At 28.6% G+C, this 13,919-nt stretch overlaps 2 protein-coding genes across 2 annotated transcripts in view; one reads left to right on the top strand and one right to left on the bottom strand.

Moving 5' to 3' along the window:
* Positions 1-892: 892 nt before the first annotated feature.
* LOC126902571 (peroxiredoxin-2) lies at positions 893-3,513 on the top strand. Its single transcript, XM_050679967.1, has 5 exons — positions 893-1,214; positions 1,301-1,418; positions 1,503-1,742; positions 1,807-1,972; positions 3,253-3,513. Exons 1-5 carry the CDS (start codon positions 1,046-1,048, stop codon positions 3,307-3,309), a joined length of 750 nt encoding a protein of 249 aa, XP_050535924.1. The 5' UTR covers positions 893-1,045; the 3' UTR covers positions 3,310-3,513.
* Positions 3,514-3,590: 77 nt separating this feature from the next.
* The window catches only part of LOC126902572 (ras-related and estrogen-regulated growth inhibitor-like), a 51,755-nt gene continuing 41,426 nt past the window's right edge, over positions 3,591-13,919 (bottom strand). The window contains exons 5-6 of the mRNA XM_050679968.1: positions 6,270-6,448; positions 3,591-5,213 (exon numbers count right to left, since the gene is read on the bottom strand). Of these exons, the coding sequence (XP_050535925.1) occupies positions 4,952-5,213; positions 6,270-6,448 (441 nt within the window). The 3' untranslated portion in view covers positions 3,591-4,951. The remainder of the gene's footprint in view (positions 5,214-6,269; positions 6,449-13,919) is intronic.

Below are 13,919 nucleotides of genomic sequence, written 5' to 3'. Positions count from 1 at the left end.
AAATTAGCAGCATTAAGAAAATTTTTACTTTTTTTTATTATAAACATTGAAGAGAATAGCTCTAACTACACAACAATCGTTTTATTAAATATTGTTATATTGAATGCTAGATTTAATAGCGTAATAATTAAATACTATATTAGTTGATATTAGGTTTTTGAGACTTAGAATTGAATATTTTAAAGTAAGTTTATTTATTTAATAAATTATACTGAGACGATTTTTCAAGAATTTATTACGAATGAATGATAACAATGTACTCTTTCTTAAAATACTTACTAAAATTACTTAAAATTAGTTATAGTTATGTAATATTGTAAGGAATTACTTTTAATAATAGATCTTCATTTATTTAAATGTAACAATAACATTAATTTGATGGTTAATAATATTTTTACTCAGCAGACGTTGATATAATTTCTATTTTTGGAAATTTTGTGTGTATTTACCAATTATAGTTTATTCTTCTATTGGAGAGAAGAACGTTTCATTAACGATTTTAAATTAAAAAATAGTATTACACAGTTTTTTTAAATCATATAAAATAACTATAGAATCTTAAAAAGCTTTTATTTATTAAACTAAGATTATAAACATAACACAAAGACATTCTAAGACTAGTACGAAAAAATCTATAGAATATACTAAAGCCTACCTACAGGAATTCAAATAAAACTTAATTGGTTTTGATTGCATCTCATGTTTATTGGTGTTGTCCAGGTTACTTATGCTCATCGTTCTCATTTTTATTGTACCGCTAGAGTCGTTTACCACACTGTAACGCGTTACCGGTACTAAACAAAATATTTTTGTTTGTTTTCATCTTACATGATTGGTGTAATAACATTACTGCAAGATGATAACATATATATCTTTTTAAAACTAAATAGCTAATCATAGTTAGCCACATAGTAAAATGACACTTAATCGTATTTGACTTGTAAATGTTGTAAAGTACCACCATTTCAATTAATAACGTTAACAATGTTTCTGTCCATTAGTTCGAAGATATTTTATTAAAACAAATACTTAAAGACACACAAAAATGTTCGTGCTACCCACTAAATATATTTTGGCGTTGATAATAATATTGAATATTACACCATACATCTTTTCTGAAGAATCAAAATGTCAAACTTATGCTGATGGAACAGTTTTTCCAACAAGTACTGTGGAATCAACTAGTCATAAACTTCAATATACTAAAGCACTAAGTAAGTTTACTAGTTTTCACAGAGTTATTGTCTTTATTAATTCATAAAATTTGTTGATACAATGTTTTAAATTACAATAATTGCAGTATCAAAACCAGCCCCAGATTGGAAAGGAACTGCAGTTATTAATGGAAAGTTGCAAGAGCTAAAATTAAATGACTTTATTGGAAAATATTTGGTGTTTTTTTTTTATCCTTTAGATTTGTATGTATCAATATTGTAATATAGTATAATATTTATATATATTATATTAAAATTAGTTATTACCACATGAATAAATTATTTTAGTACATTTGTATGCCCAACTGAGATATTGGCGTTCAATGATCGAATTGGAGAGTTTAGACAAATTGGAGCTGAAGTTGTAGCAGCATCTGTTGATTCACATTTTACTCATCTAGCATGGGTTAATACACCTCGTAAAGATGGTGGTCTAGGAAAACTAACTATTCCACTTTTATCAGACTTGACTCATAAAATATCAAAAGACTATGGTGTTTACTTAAGTGATGTTGGTCATTCTTTAAGGTATTACCATTTTGATTATTTATTACTAAGAATTTCTTTTTTCCTAATAATTAATTATTTTCAGGGGATTATTTATCATAGATAACAAAGGTGTTCTAAGACAAATAACAATGAATGATCTACCTGTTGGTAGAAGTGTTGATGAAACTTTAAGACTGGTACAAGCTTTTCAATATACAGATATGCATGGTGAAGTATGTCCTGCAAATTGGAAACCTGGCGAACAAACAGTAATTTCATGTTATTTTCATTCTTTTCTTAAATTAATTTTTTTAACAAATATGTCTTATTAATTTGAAATATTATATAAAATTTCGAATTAATAGTATTACATTAATTTTTAATCAGATATCTTATGTTATTAAAAAAATTATTTAATTTATGTGGATAAAACATAAATTATTAGAAGATTCCGTGAACGAACATTTTCTAAAAAGACATCATATTAGCAGACTAACTTAAACAAACTATGTAATTCAAAAAAGTTTATTGCTTAAAAATACTAGTTACCTATAACAAAATATTTATATGAATATCCTGTAAATAATGGCTGTCGGAAACTTTAAGTGGCTTCAAAATCTTCCTTTTTATCTCTAAAGTGAGGTAAACCTTATCTTTTAGGAGTTTTTTATCAAACGCAACCATGACTTTTGGTTTTGTATTTAGCAAATTTTTCAATCAAGTTAGACAATTGCCTTAAAAATAATATAGTGAATCTTCAAAAATATGAAAAATGATATAATAGTTTAAAAAATAGAAGTGTATGACTGAACTTATACCGGACAAAGATTTATTAAGTATTTATATTTCTCACTTATCCTGATTTTATTCTAGATTATTACAAAAATAACATTTCTTTAAAATTGTATATTCATTTTTTGCTCTAAGCTGTTATGTCATAAATAATATTTCAAAAAGCAAATAGTTATATGTTATAATGCAATAGTTATTTAATATTTAGAAAATAATACCTGATATTTTAGGTTTTATTATTTTCAAAGTTTTAAATATTTACAATTGGTTGTTTGCTCTATTATTTCTGGTTACACTGTAAACCAAAATAAAAATCTTAATAGTTATAAAGATTTATTATTTATTAAGATTATTAAAATTGTATTCCTGTTTTACTTTTGTCAGTTTTCATAGACATTATGTATCAATGATATAGTATTGGATATATATTATCAATTGATAGATATATTAATAACAAAAACTAATTAACAAAATTGTAATTACACTAGTATAAATTTATATTGTTAATTATTTTAAATTATACCTTAAAATTTTTAATTTAATGTCTTATTTTTAGTAAATTTTTCTTATACTCTCTGTATAAGTCATTTACTAAAGATAAATGTGTATAAACTATCATAGTTTCCTGTTTTCTTTTATTAATAAATGACATTTAAATCCAGTTTTAAGTATACAAAAGACATATTTTTAAAGTAGTTAATTCATTTTAAACCAAGTTTAATTTTGTGTAATTGATTTATTGTTATTTTTATTTCAGATCATTCCTGATCCTATTAAGAAAAAGGAATATTTTGATAAGCTAAAGGAACTGTAAATTATCTAAGCGATCTCTAGAATATTTTACATCACAAATTAAGTTATAAATTATTACTTAATATAAACTTGTATAAATTAATAACATTTATTTTATATAAACTAAAAATAGTGATTTATTTTTTACTCACTACTTTTGAATTAAAAAAATAATTAATATTTTATTTTTAATTTTTAATTTTTGTCATGGTTTGGTAATGTTACACTATGTAATTATGTTGCAAAAATGAATATAACAAATTTTAATAATGAGACAAAATATCTTTATTACATTTTTCAAGTAAAAAAACGCTTATTTATACAAAACATTTATCATATCAGTAAAGTACCTTAACCCAAGTAGTATAATATATTATATAAAAAAACATAAGTTCTTAAATTAATTTAATATTTTAGATGGGAAGGTTTACACAGATTTGGGATAAAAATAAACTGTTATCACTTTTAAGAATTATTGTACAAACTTTAAAAATGAATTAATAATTTTTGTGAATCAGTGTAATAGAAAAAACTAATAAATAAAAAACTAAATAAGTATTACTCAATACACATATGATATATTTATTAAAATATTTGTCGGCTTTTTCATATGAATTGTTACATAACTCGATAATATCTTAATTTTTTGATAGAACAATAACAAAACATAAGAGAATAAGCTAAATAACTAGTGTTTTTTGTGATGGTAAATTAATTAAATAGTTTGTCATATAATCATTAATATTTTACAATAAAAAAAAAAAAAAAAAACATACTTTCTTAAATATAACTTTATGAGATCACGTAATTTATTGAGTAACCAAAAAATACAAGTTTAATATTATCATAGTTGCTTAACAAATATTTTTGTAATAGTTAATTTAACAATCTATGAACATCTCTCATTAATTACCGAAATTAATTAATACTTCGTACATAAGTTGTAAAATTCATCGACTCGACAATGCTATAAAATATTTAATATAAATTCATGAATGCTGCTATTGTTAGGAATAACAATAATCGATTAAATACACATAATTTACAATAAAATGTTCGTACACATTGTAACTAATTTGAGCATTACATTTTCCGTTGTGCAAAAGAATTCTTTAAGTTATCACAAACACAACAGCTATCACTGCGGAAAATCGTTGAACAATATTTTCATGGATAGCAACCTTCACATAGCTCGAAAATTAAAAAATTTCTATCGTCTAAGCTTTTAGGCTCATATAAACTTTGTTTGGTAATTAACGAGACAACATATTTACTTTAGTAAATTTAAACCACTCATAATACATAATTATGCGGTTTGCTCTTAATATATTAGGTGGGTGCTTTAAATTGTTACAATTCCAAGAAAGATTTCTAAATTGACTTAAGTAGACTTTGTTAAAATTCCATTTGACGGTTATGCTCCACCCAGGTCTTGGACACTTCAGTAATTAGATTAAGAATTCCTACACGTCAAGTGATTAGAATTTACCGTAACTCAATATTACTATCAACATCTCTCAACTTTGAGATAATTATTTGATAGTCATTTAACACGAATAATATTAACAATATCATGTTTTGTGTGTTGTGCGAGTTGATTTTTACAGCGTGAGAGTGGCGTTGGCCGCATCGTTGGCCGTCCACGTCACAGGCGCCCACGCGGGTCATATACTCAACGACGGTCGTTTCTTCCTGTCCCTTTTGCTGCTGTTCTTGCCGAATATCGTACCTAATACTTTAGACACGCTGTTCACGCCTAACTTGCGCCTTATTGGCAATCCTCGGAGCAGCTGGACGGCCCGAGTCTCTCGCAATAACGAGTGGAACGCCAGAGACACTCCGGCAAAGTTTTCAGCAGCGCTAACCTCGTAGAACTGACATCCGAACCGCAGTGACAGCTCCTGGCCAGCGTCCACCGCAACACACCTGCGAGACAAAAATAAGATTAACGTTTATAGATCATTTTTGTGAATCGCTTATCTATATTATGAACTTGTGTTTTTAATCATAAAACTAATTTTAAAAGCCAAAGTCTACTTTAACCTTTGGACTATACACATATGATTGACTTGAGGCAACCAAGCGAAGAGCGACGTAACAGTGGAGAACGCCTAAAAACATTTTTCCAATAAAAGTTCATCAATAATTTTCACTCTCATGAAATGTAAACATAAGACAAAGTCTTACGTTCGGGTCATTTTCCAATAAAATAAATCAATAAAGACACGTTGCATCAGACTTAAAAATTATAAAATGGAGTCTAAAAAGTCAAAAGTATATTTGAATGAAATAATATAGCGCAATAAAGGAGAACATCAAATAAAAATAATATATTAGTATTTAAGGGCCTGTAAGTGTGATAAAAAGTTTTCATTTTCTGTCAATACAAATTTATAAGAATAATAATAATCCGCTATTTTACATAAGAGTTTAGTCATGTGCTCAGGTACGAACATAATTTATAAAAAGGAATTGGTGTTTGTTTTCCTCTTTGTAATTAAATATATTAACAAATGAGTAACGATATGGTATCAAAGAACAATATTAGAAGACAATGGTGACGATTTTTCGATGCATGACGATTTTTCAACACGTGCATTGTGTACAGATGACACATACACACAACACCATAATTATATAAACTATACGGAGCGGAGAAAAACACAAAAATCCTACCGGTTGGGTTCGTTTCTCGGGGCTACTGATATCGTAATGTCTATTTATTCCGTTCGTTAAAAGCGTTGACACTTCGTCGTGTGTCATCTTACACATGTGCAACTGCTCGTAAACGTAACTGTACATGGATATTACAAATCTATTCACGATTCCAAAGCACATATGGCCATCCCCCTTTTTCTGTGTCCCCTTCAAAACTATATAAATATTTTATTTAGATATAAATGTGTGCTCTAAGACGTAACCACAAATCAAATAGAGAGCTACACCGTTGGACAAAGAAAAAAACATTAATTAAATACGTACCTGGAATGGTCCAAGTCTCTTTTGTTGCCTAATAAGAGAGTAGCGAAATACGATGGCAATTTGAGCTTTGACAGTTTATCCAGAAGGTCTTGTGCTTCGATGAAACTCGACCAATCTACTACACTGTAGACTATGACGAACGCATCTCCCCACCGGATGTGATCGAATAGACATGTGGTCTGTAACAATTATAATTATTTCTGTTGAAATCTAAATACACAAACTGTAAGGATATTATTTCGAAGACTGACAGATTTTTCACACGATCGATAGTTTTTTTTTAATAGCACACTGACCAAATTTACATGTTATCAAAAATGAACATTAAAAATTTGTTAAACGGTACCAATTTTCTAAATACTGTATCTCCAGAAATCACTTAAAATTAATATTTTGTTTTTTTAATTATACCATATTTAATTAATTAAAATAATGATAATATCATAAACTATAGTTGAATTACAATTTAATTAATCTAACTAGGATTATTACTCAAATGTGTAATCAATCATCATTAATACTATTATTTTTTTGTTAAAAATTAACTGGCATATGTCGCATGTCAATTTTTTTGTTTCTCCTATGATAGCTACCACACGAATCGTTAAGTAATTGCCTCCTACAGATAACTGTTATTGTATTATCATTGACGAGACCTATTGTATGCGATTATCAAATGCGTATTTAATTAAAGAAACAATAACAATTGATATGATTTTCGGTCTGTATAAATCACGAGTACATTACCTATTGTTCAATTTGGTCAAATTTATTGTGCACGATGTGAACAGTTAAATGATTAGCTTAGAGCGAAAATAATTTTGGTAGTTTCAAAAAAAAAAATTGTAAGCACAACAATAATTGAATAAATAAAAAAAATTCATCGAATTTCATCATTTTTATTAATATATTCAAGTCCTTAGAAATGCTGAATACAAGATTTTCAACGGAATGAGACCTTAGGAAATTAACGTACCGTATTATGTTATTAAACTATAAAATTTAAGTCATTGTTTAATAATTCTCTTTGGCCCGTCGCGTATGAGGATTTATTAGGAAAACAAATTTTTGTCAAGGTAATGATTACACTTTAAAAAGTACGTGCTTCGAAATTGGGTCAACTTAATTTTGTGTTATTCATATTAGATAATTTTATGTTGCATTATTGTTTCATCAAAAACACTTAAGAATACTCGCTCCAGATTTCTTACCTTAGTAATAATTTGTTATTCGACGAATTACAATTTTATCGACGACCCCTTCAATTATGTGAATATTATAAAATTTAAGTCAACGATCAAGTTGTTTTATAGTAAACGTATACGATAATGTCAGTAAGCTATGGGAATAGCGTTTAAACAATTTAAAAATACTATTTATTTTACATAGAGTATTTTTCGAGTCTTCGAAATTTCTATCTTTTCGCTATATTGACAAAATACTCATAACTAATCAATAAATAATAGTAATTGTTAAACTGTATAACACTGATACAATATTTAAATGTACGGAATAATAGAAAATCGATGCAATAGATTGATTCTTGATAATGAATCAAATGCAATACATAATTTTACTTTTCTATCATCTAAAAAATAAATTGATAAAAGATTTATGTAAAAAATTAGTTTTCGAGATTGAAATAAGTACTTCACTATGACTTCTTTATAATACACAATTTATATAAGTATTACTGTATTTTATGGTCTACTATTCTGACCAAGCATTTACCCTCACGGTAAAGTACCTAGAGATCGTGGGATGTGAAACAAAAGTAATTTGACTATCACTTTACACAATAATTTACGACCTTCACTCTGTTCATGGTAATCACCACAATAAACGATTTAAATTTAAATTGCGACGTAAAATTCATCTGCATAAGTATACGACACTTATTACAATGTTCTTTGTAAAATTTACTAAGACACTTCTATTAATGCATCAGTTCATCCGACAAGAGTTTGTCAATATTCAGTCTATTCTATTTCATTTTAAAATTACCTTATAAGAAATTTTATAGTTTTTTATACTAAATAATATTTATTATATTAATTATTGAATTTTCGTGTTATTTTCCATCTGAATGGAACTGCGACATTGACAAAATGAATAAACCGACAGTCTAGTTTATGATCGACCATTGAGTTGACTGTTATCAATGGCCGTAAGAATACAAACGTGTTTGTATGAGCAAATGTAGTGACCATTGGCGAGGTCATAAATTGGACTTTATGAATAAATCATTAAAAAAATCCAATAAAGCTATAAGAAATCTTACGACGCAATAAAAATACAATCAGAACGTTATTATTATACTGAAATGATGAGCGCCGTGTGCACAATAAAATCGTCTTGCGTTATCCCCCGTGACAATGTATTGTCAAGGTACATCCCATGTCCTCGGGTTCCTATGGCGGATGTGTAGCGACAAAATTACTTTTGAGAATTTAAAATCGAAAAAAATTATATAGTGACCGCTGCCGGCGACTCGTTAATGAAACACGCGCGTATGAAAAGACACGTGTATATTCACATTGTTTATTTATTTTTTTTCTTGTCTAGTCTTGTTTGTTAATTTTAATCAGTAGCTATGTGTGAATACGTTGTATTTTACATACACGCCTTATGGACTGAAAGAAATCAACAACAAGGTATAACACTGACCGCCTCCGTTGGTAATGTGATTGATCAATATTAATTGTCACACGTATTATTCCAAGGCAGACGTTATTCGGGCGACCTTCTTGCCATTAGTCGGCAATAGTTGTTACTTTTTATTACAACGAAAACAATATACCGACTACAGTATAAGGTTCAACGACAAATGTTATTCTTCCGACGGTTTTTTGAGGTTCTTCCTGGATAAATCTGCGTCCTACGCGAAACCTCGTCCAGACTTTTGTGCATTTATATTACTCATTTGACTACAAAGTTAAAATTTGTCCAAACTTTCCGAGTTGTAAAATGTCTAGACGCAAACTTTAAGTCGGTTTTAAACGTTCGCATAAGGCTATATATATTAATTTTAACCACAGGAGTTTTTTTTTAATGGAAAACTTACGAATAACTTCGACTTTTAGAAGCTTAAAGGAAAAATAAATTTCACAGAGACTTCGTGTAACTAGTACGATGAGTTTAATGTGTTTATACTTTTCTCGAATATGGACACTCTTTTATTCTAAAATAATTAAACGTGAAATATATAACTTACTCGGGCTCGTATTCACTCTCATACAAATATGTGATTCCAGTAAATTACAAATATAGAACATGTTTCCAGTAGAAAAATGAGGTTTCAATGTTAACCGTATAAATTTCAGGTGAATCGTATTATTTCTATAAGTCGGCAAAAATGTTTGATTAAGGAAAAAATTGTACAGCGACCAAAAATAACTATAAAACTTTACAATACAATACAACTAAATTACTATTAAAAATACATTTTTTAAAAAGGACACGTGAAATTAAACGTGGTAGCAAAAAAAAAAAATATAACTATTAAAAGTTATTGAAATACTTTGTTTATTTTAATCGAATTTATTTTATTGAATTTTTATACATCATTTTTAATGTTACCTCTCAAAAGTTTGAAAATCAATTACCTTAACTTTCAAGTAGAAACCTTTTACAATATTATTTTTAAGTGAAGCCGCGATACAATTTCACTAGGTCAAGGCACTTCATTTCCATCTGATGCAAACCTATCAAAACTTTATAAAAAAAATAGTACATTGTACATTTATACACGTGTCGGTCAAATCAATGTCCATTCATTTACTCGAACTGTAATTATAGACTATTTTCGGATGCTCTACGCCACAACAAAATAATATGATTGATTAACTCGGTAAACATGAATAGAGCGATTGCACAAGCCTCACGATTTTTTATTTTAAAATAGATTGAAATACAACTGTCATAACTGGTAGTTGTTGCACATGTATGTAATTACTAATTACTAATTGCCTATGTAGTAATTGTTGATGCTACATAGAAGCAATTTGAACTAGAACTCATAGTTTGTTCTCTTTATAAATAAAAGTTAAAAATTGTATTAAGCAAATGTAAACGTGCCGCTCTGAAATTTTATAAGAAAAATTTCAAGATAAAGTTTAAGTCAGTTTTTAATAGATTTTACAGAAGATGATTAAAAATCGACAAACAATTTATTATTATTATTTAATCGGATTGTAAAGTTTTTATTTTTTTAGACCAGGTAAACTGCATTGTAAACAATAAATTGTTTGACCTCTTGTGTTACGAATTTCATGAGTTACATATTAATAACAGTTTATTATTGCGATATGTGTAGATTTTTTTAATTGACACCCGTTGATCAAACAAAATACATACACGTAACTAATTACAATAAATAGTAACACAATTCACTACTATCGCATTAATAATCAGCTGTAATACTCGTTTTAATGCATTTCATTGAAAATCAATGGCTCGTCAAAATATTCCTTTCAATAAAGTGCTGACAGAATGTGTATTTTTACAAGAAGTATACATTTTATAAGCCTCAAATATATTAATAGGAAAATTTAATATAATACCTAAACAATTGTTCGTCGCGCGTATGATAATAAGTGTTTTGTGTCATTTAAATCAAATTTGACTCTTTAATTAATTTTCTAAACAACTGCATAAGTTGATTATGATTCAAAGAATAATACGAGAGTTAAAACGATATACTATAATATATACAAATATAAAAAGTAAAATTATGTTTCATAAATTCTGAGCATATCTCAAGCCCGAGGCCTATTTATTGGACAATTCATTCATAAACGGCGAAAACTTTCTCTTGGACGATGTGAAGGTCTTATTCGAGATCATCGTCGGCTTTCAGTATTACACCCGCGTAATTCCTCTACTCGGCATGATTACATTGTATTGTATTGTATTATTTATTTATATAATAATAACGATACTGCACCCAAATAATAATAGCATAAATATTATAATATTAACGTTCAGTATCTCGTCAAAGATTACACTATTTTTTTAAGGTACTTTTACATTCTGACATTTATTTTAATATTTTAACTCATATTATTATTTTCTAACACGCGTGGGCGTTAAAGTAACACCACTATACATCGGAATGTATAGATTTATAATTAAAAAAATAATATGAACGCTTATTGAACTACCAATAAGATATTTTTACAAACTTTTGGTTGAAATGTAATTGTATAACTTTTAACAATGTTGCTGTTTTTTTTTTGCGATAAATTTTTAAAATCAAATATCAATGGTGCCATGTGTAAAATTACTATTTTAAATATTAAAAATAAATATATTATTTTGTAAAACTTGTTTCTATATTTATATCACGCGAAAATTAACTGCATATTTTCATTGCAAAAACTATTTTTACAATTAAATTCCAATTAAATAACAATAATCGATGTGATTTTTTTTCTTTTAAACAACTGTTCATTGCTAAATAATCGTATAGACTTTACATTGGGCAATTGATCACACGTGCAACTTAATGACTATTTACCATTCATAGTGATGGTATACGCATGACTAGTACAATTTGTAATACAATAATAATAATCTAACAGTAGCGATCACGATAAACGATATATGGACAACTAATCGCTGGTGAAGAAAGATTTTGAAACACCCCCTAGGTGTGTTAACGTTTAAAATGCACACTTGTCGGATTTGTATGCTGAGAATTCCACAACTGTTGCGTTTCCGGCCGTTGTTTCTTGTGTTGTCAGCTGTTTTTATTTTTTACCGAAGCGAAGAATTTCAACCATTTTTATGCGACAAACGAATTATTAACTAAACAATTAACTGCCAACAATAGACCACCGCGTATACGCGGAATAAATCAAGGTCGAAATTAACACGGTCTTCTAGGTAAAAAAAAAAAAACACTGAAAAACGGCAGAAACGAATGTGTACATACGAGTCAAAAAGTACCAATTAAACATATATTGATCAGCGTTATAATTAACACATATCCATTATATAAAATTTTCTTTATGCCACATTTTTTTTATACGAAAGTCCATTGATCTCGACTAATTGAATGGCCCGTTTTTATTACAACTGAATTGTTAACGAGTTTGCAAAGTTTAATTTCCATCAACTAACAATATATTCGCAAATATTACACTCACGCAACTATGTAGAACGCGCACAAAAGTGTTCGGGGATGTTGAACTCACTAACAGTATGCGATTATGTTATAATTAAATATATATTGATGAGCCGAGTTCAACGAAACACACAATGCCGTAAACTAGCTGATGTGATTACAAGACAGCCTTAGGGTAGATGGGTCTAGTGCGAAACTAACTGTACCGATTGTATTGTACGATAATACAACATACGCTAGTGTTGCACTCCGGGGAGGGAGGGGCACGGGTAGGTATAAACAGCTAGCTGATTTTTTCTACTCAAAGGCCACTTTATTTCCCATTAAAATTGAGCACCCGGTTTTATTGTTACGTAGTAACTTCATATTTCTCTTGTAGTAAATATCGTCTTTGAGATTAGCAATACTTAAACACTTTAAAGTAACAAGTAATTCTAAATCGAGTACATTCATTATAAAATTAAACACCCCATTTAGTACCTTTGTACCCCAAAATCTGCAGTTTTCGTCACAAAATAAAATAATCGTCTCGAATGAACTATGAAATCACTACAAAGAAATATCTCATCAACTATGAGCTATCTATTTTAAGACTAAAACACTATTTTGGGTAAGTCGCAGCACGTTTACGAAAGCCGATACTTGTGTCATCCATCTGTTCACGTTCAATCTGAAAGTCCATACACTCGCCGATCGGTCATATTTCATAATTAGTAATGAAGTGTGCGCGTACAAAAGGTACACATCAATCACGGTTACAAAAAAGGTACCTACGACGTTACACGAACCGTTACAATACCTACACAGATTACTTTTTCACGGCTAATTATTTATAATTTTACTTTTGTCGAATCCAAAATATATTTCTTGGACTACATCATCACCAATAGATTACGACCAAGACTTGAACCGTAAACCGAGTAATGACTCCAGTTGTCGAATTGACCGCGATTGAGGGGCACCGATGACGGCAAAACATTGCCCGTTGAGTACACTGTGATTAACACCGATATTGTTCACCTTAGGTTATGTCTATGTGTTATTATTGTCAGTAAACACACTGCCGACAAGGGAGTCTGTGATTAGTGGTCACGACGATCAACGAGTTTTCGACGCCCCTCATAATCATCACGGTTTTTTTCTCTTTGTTATCTTTTTCACTTTAAAAAATCATAACAATACATGAAGTATGGATAATATTACTAATATTAGACGTGTTATGTACACTATTAGAAAGAAGTCGGTCATCGTTTTGGGCAGTACTTTAAGGTCAAATATACCAAACAATTAAATAAAACGATATTTCTTCCTAAAACAACATCATAACAAACGGAAATCAAGAAAAAAAAATAGTTTTTTAGTACATTTAGATAGTTACGAGACATAATGAAAAAAATGTGTTATTTAGGTTAGGGTGGATTTAAAAATAAATTGAAGTGGGAAAAATGAAATTGTGTTCATTAAATACGAACTGTTTAATACAAAGTATTTATTATTAGAAATGCGAGTTGTTCAATGTCTAT

Source organism: Daktulosphaira vitifoliae, unplaced genomic scaffold, assembly GCF_025091365.1.
Source record: "Daktulosphaira vitifoliae isolate Bord-2020 unplaced genomic scaffold, ASM2509136v1 Scaffold_3, whole genome shotgun sequence".
Taxonomy (NCBI): Eukaryota; Metazoa; Arthropoda; class Insecta; order Hemiptera; family Phylloxeridae; genus Daktulosphaira; species Daktulosphaira vitifoliae.
Note: the sequence above shows the minus strand (reverse complement) of the source record. Positions and strands in the feature narration are given on the sequence as shown.

Coding starts and splice junctions, on each gene's coding strand:
- LOC126902571 (XM_050679967.1), top strand. CDS start 1,046: ATGTTCGTGCTACCCACTAAATATATTTTGGCGTTGATAATAATATTG. Junction 1,419..1,502: donor TTTTTTTATCCTTTAGATTT/GTATGTATCAAT, acceptor AAATTATTTTAG/TACATTTGTATGCCCAACTG. Junction 1,973..3,252: donor GGAAACCTGGCGAACAAACA/GTAATTTCATGT, acceptor TTTTTATTTCAG/ATCATTCCTGATCCTATTAA.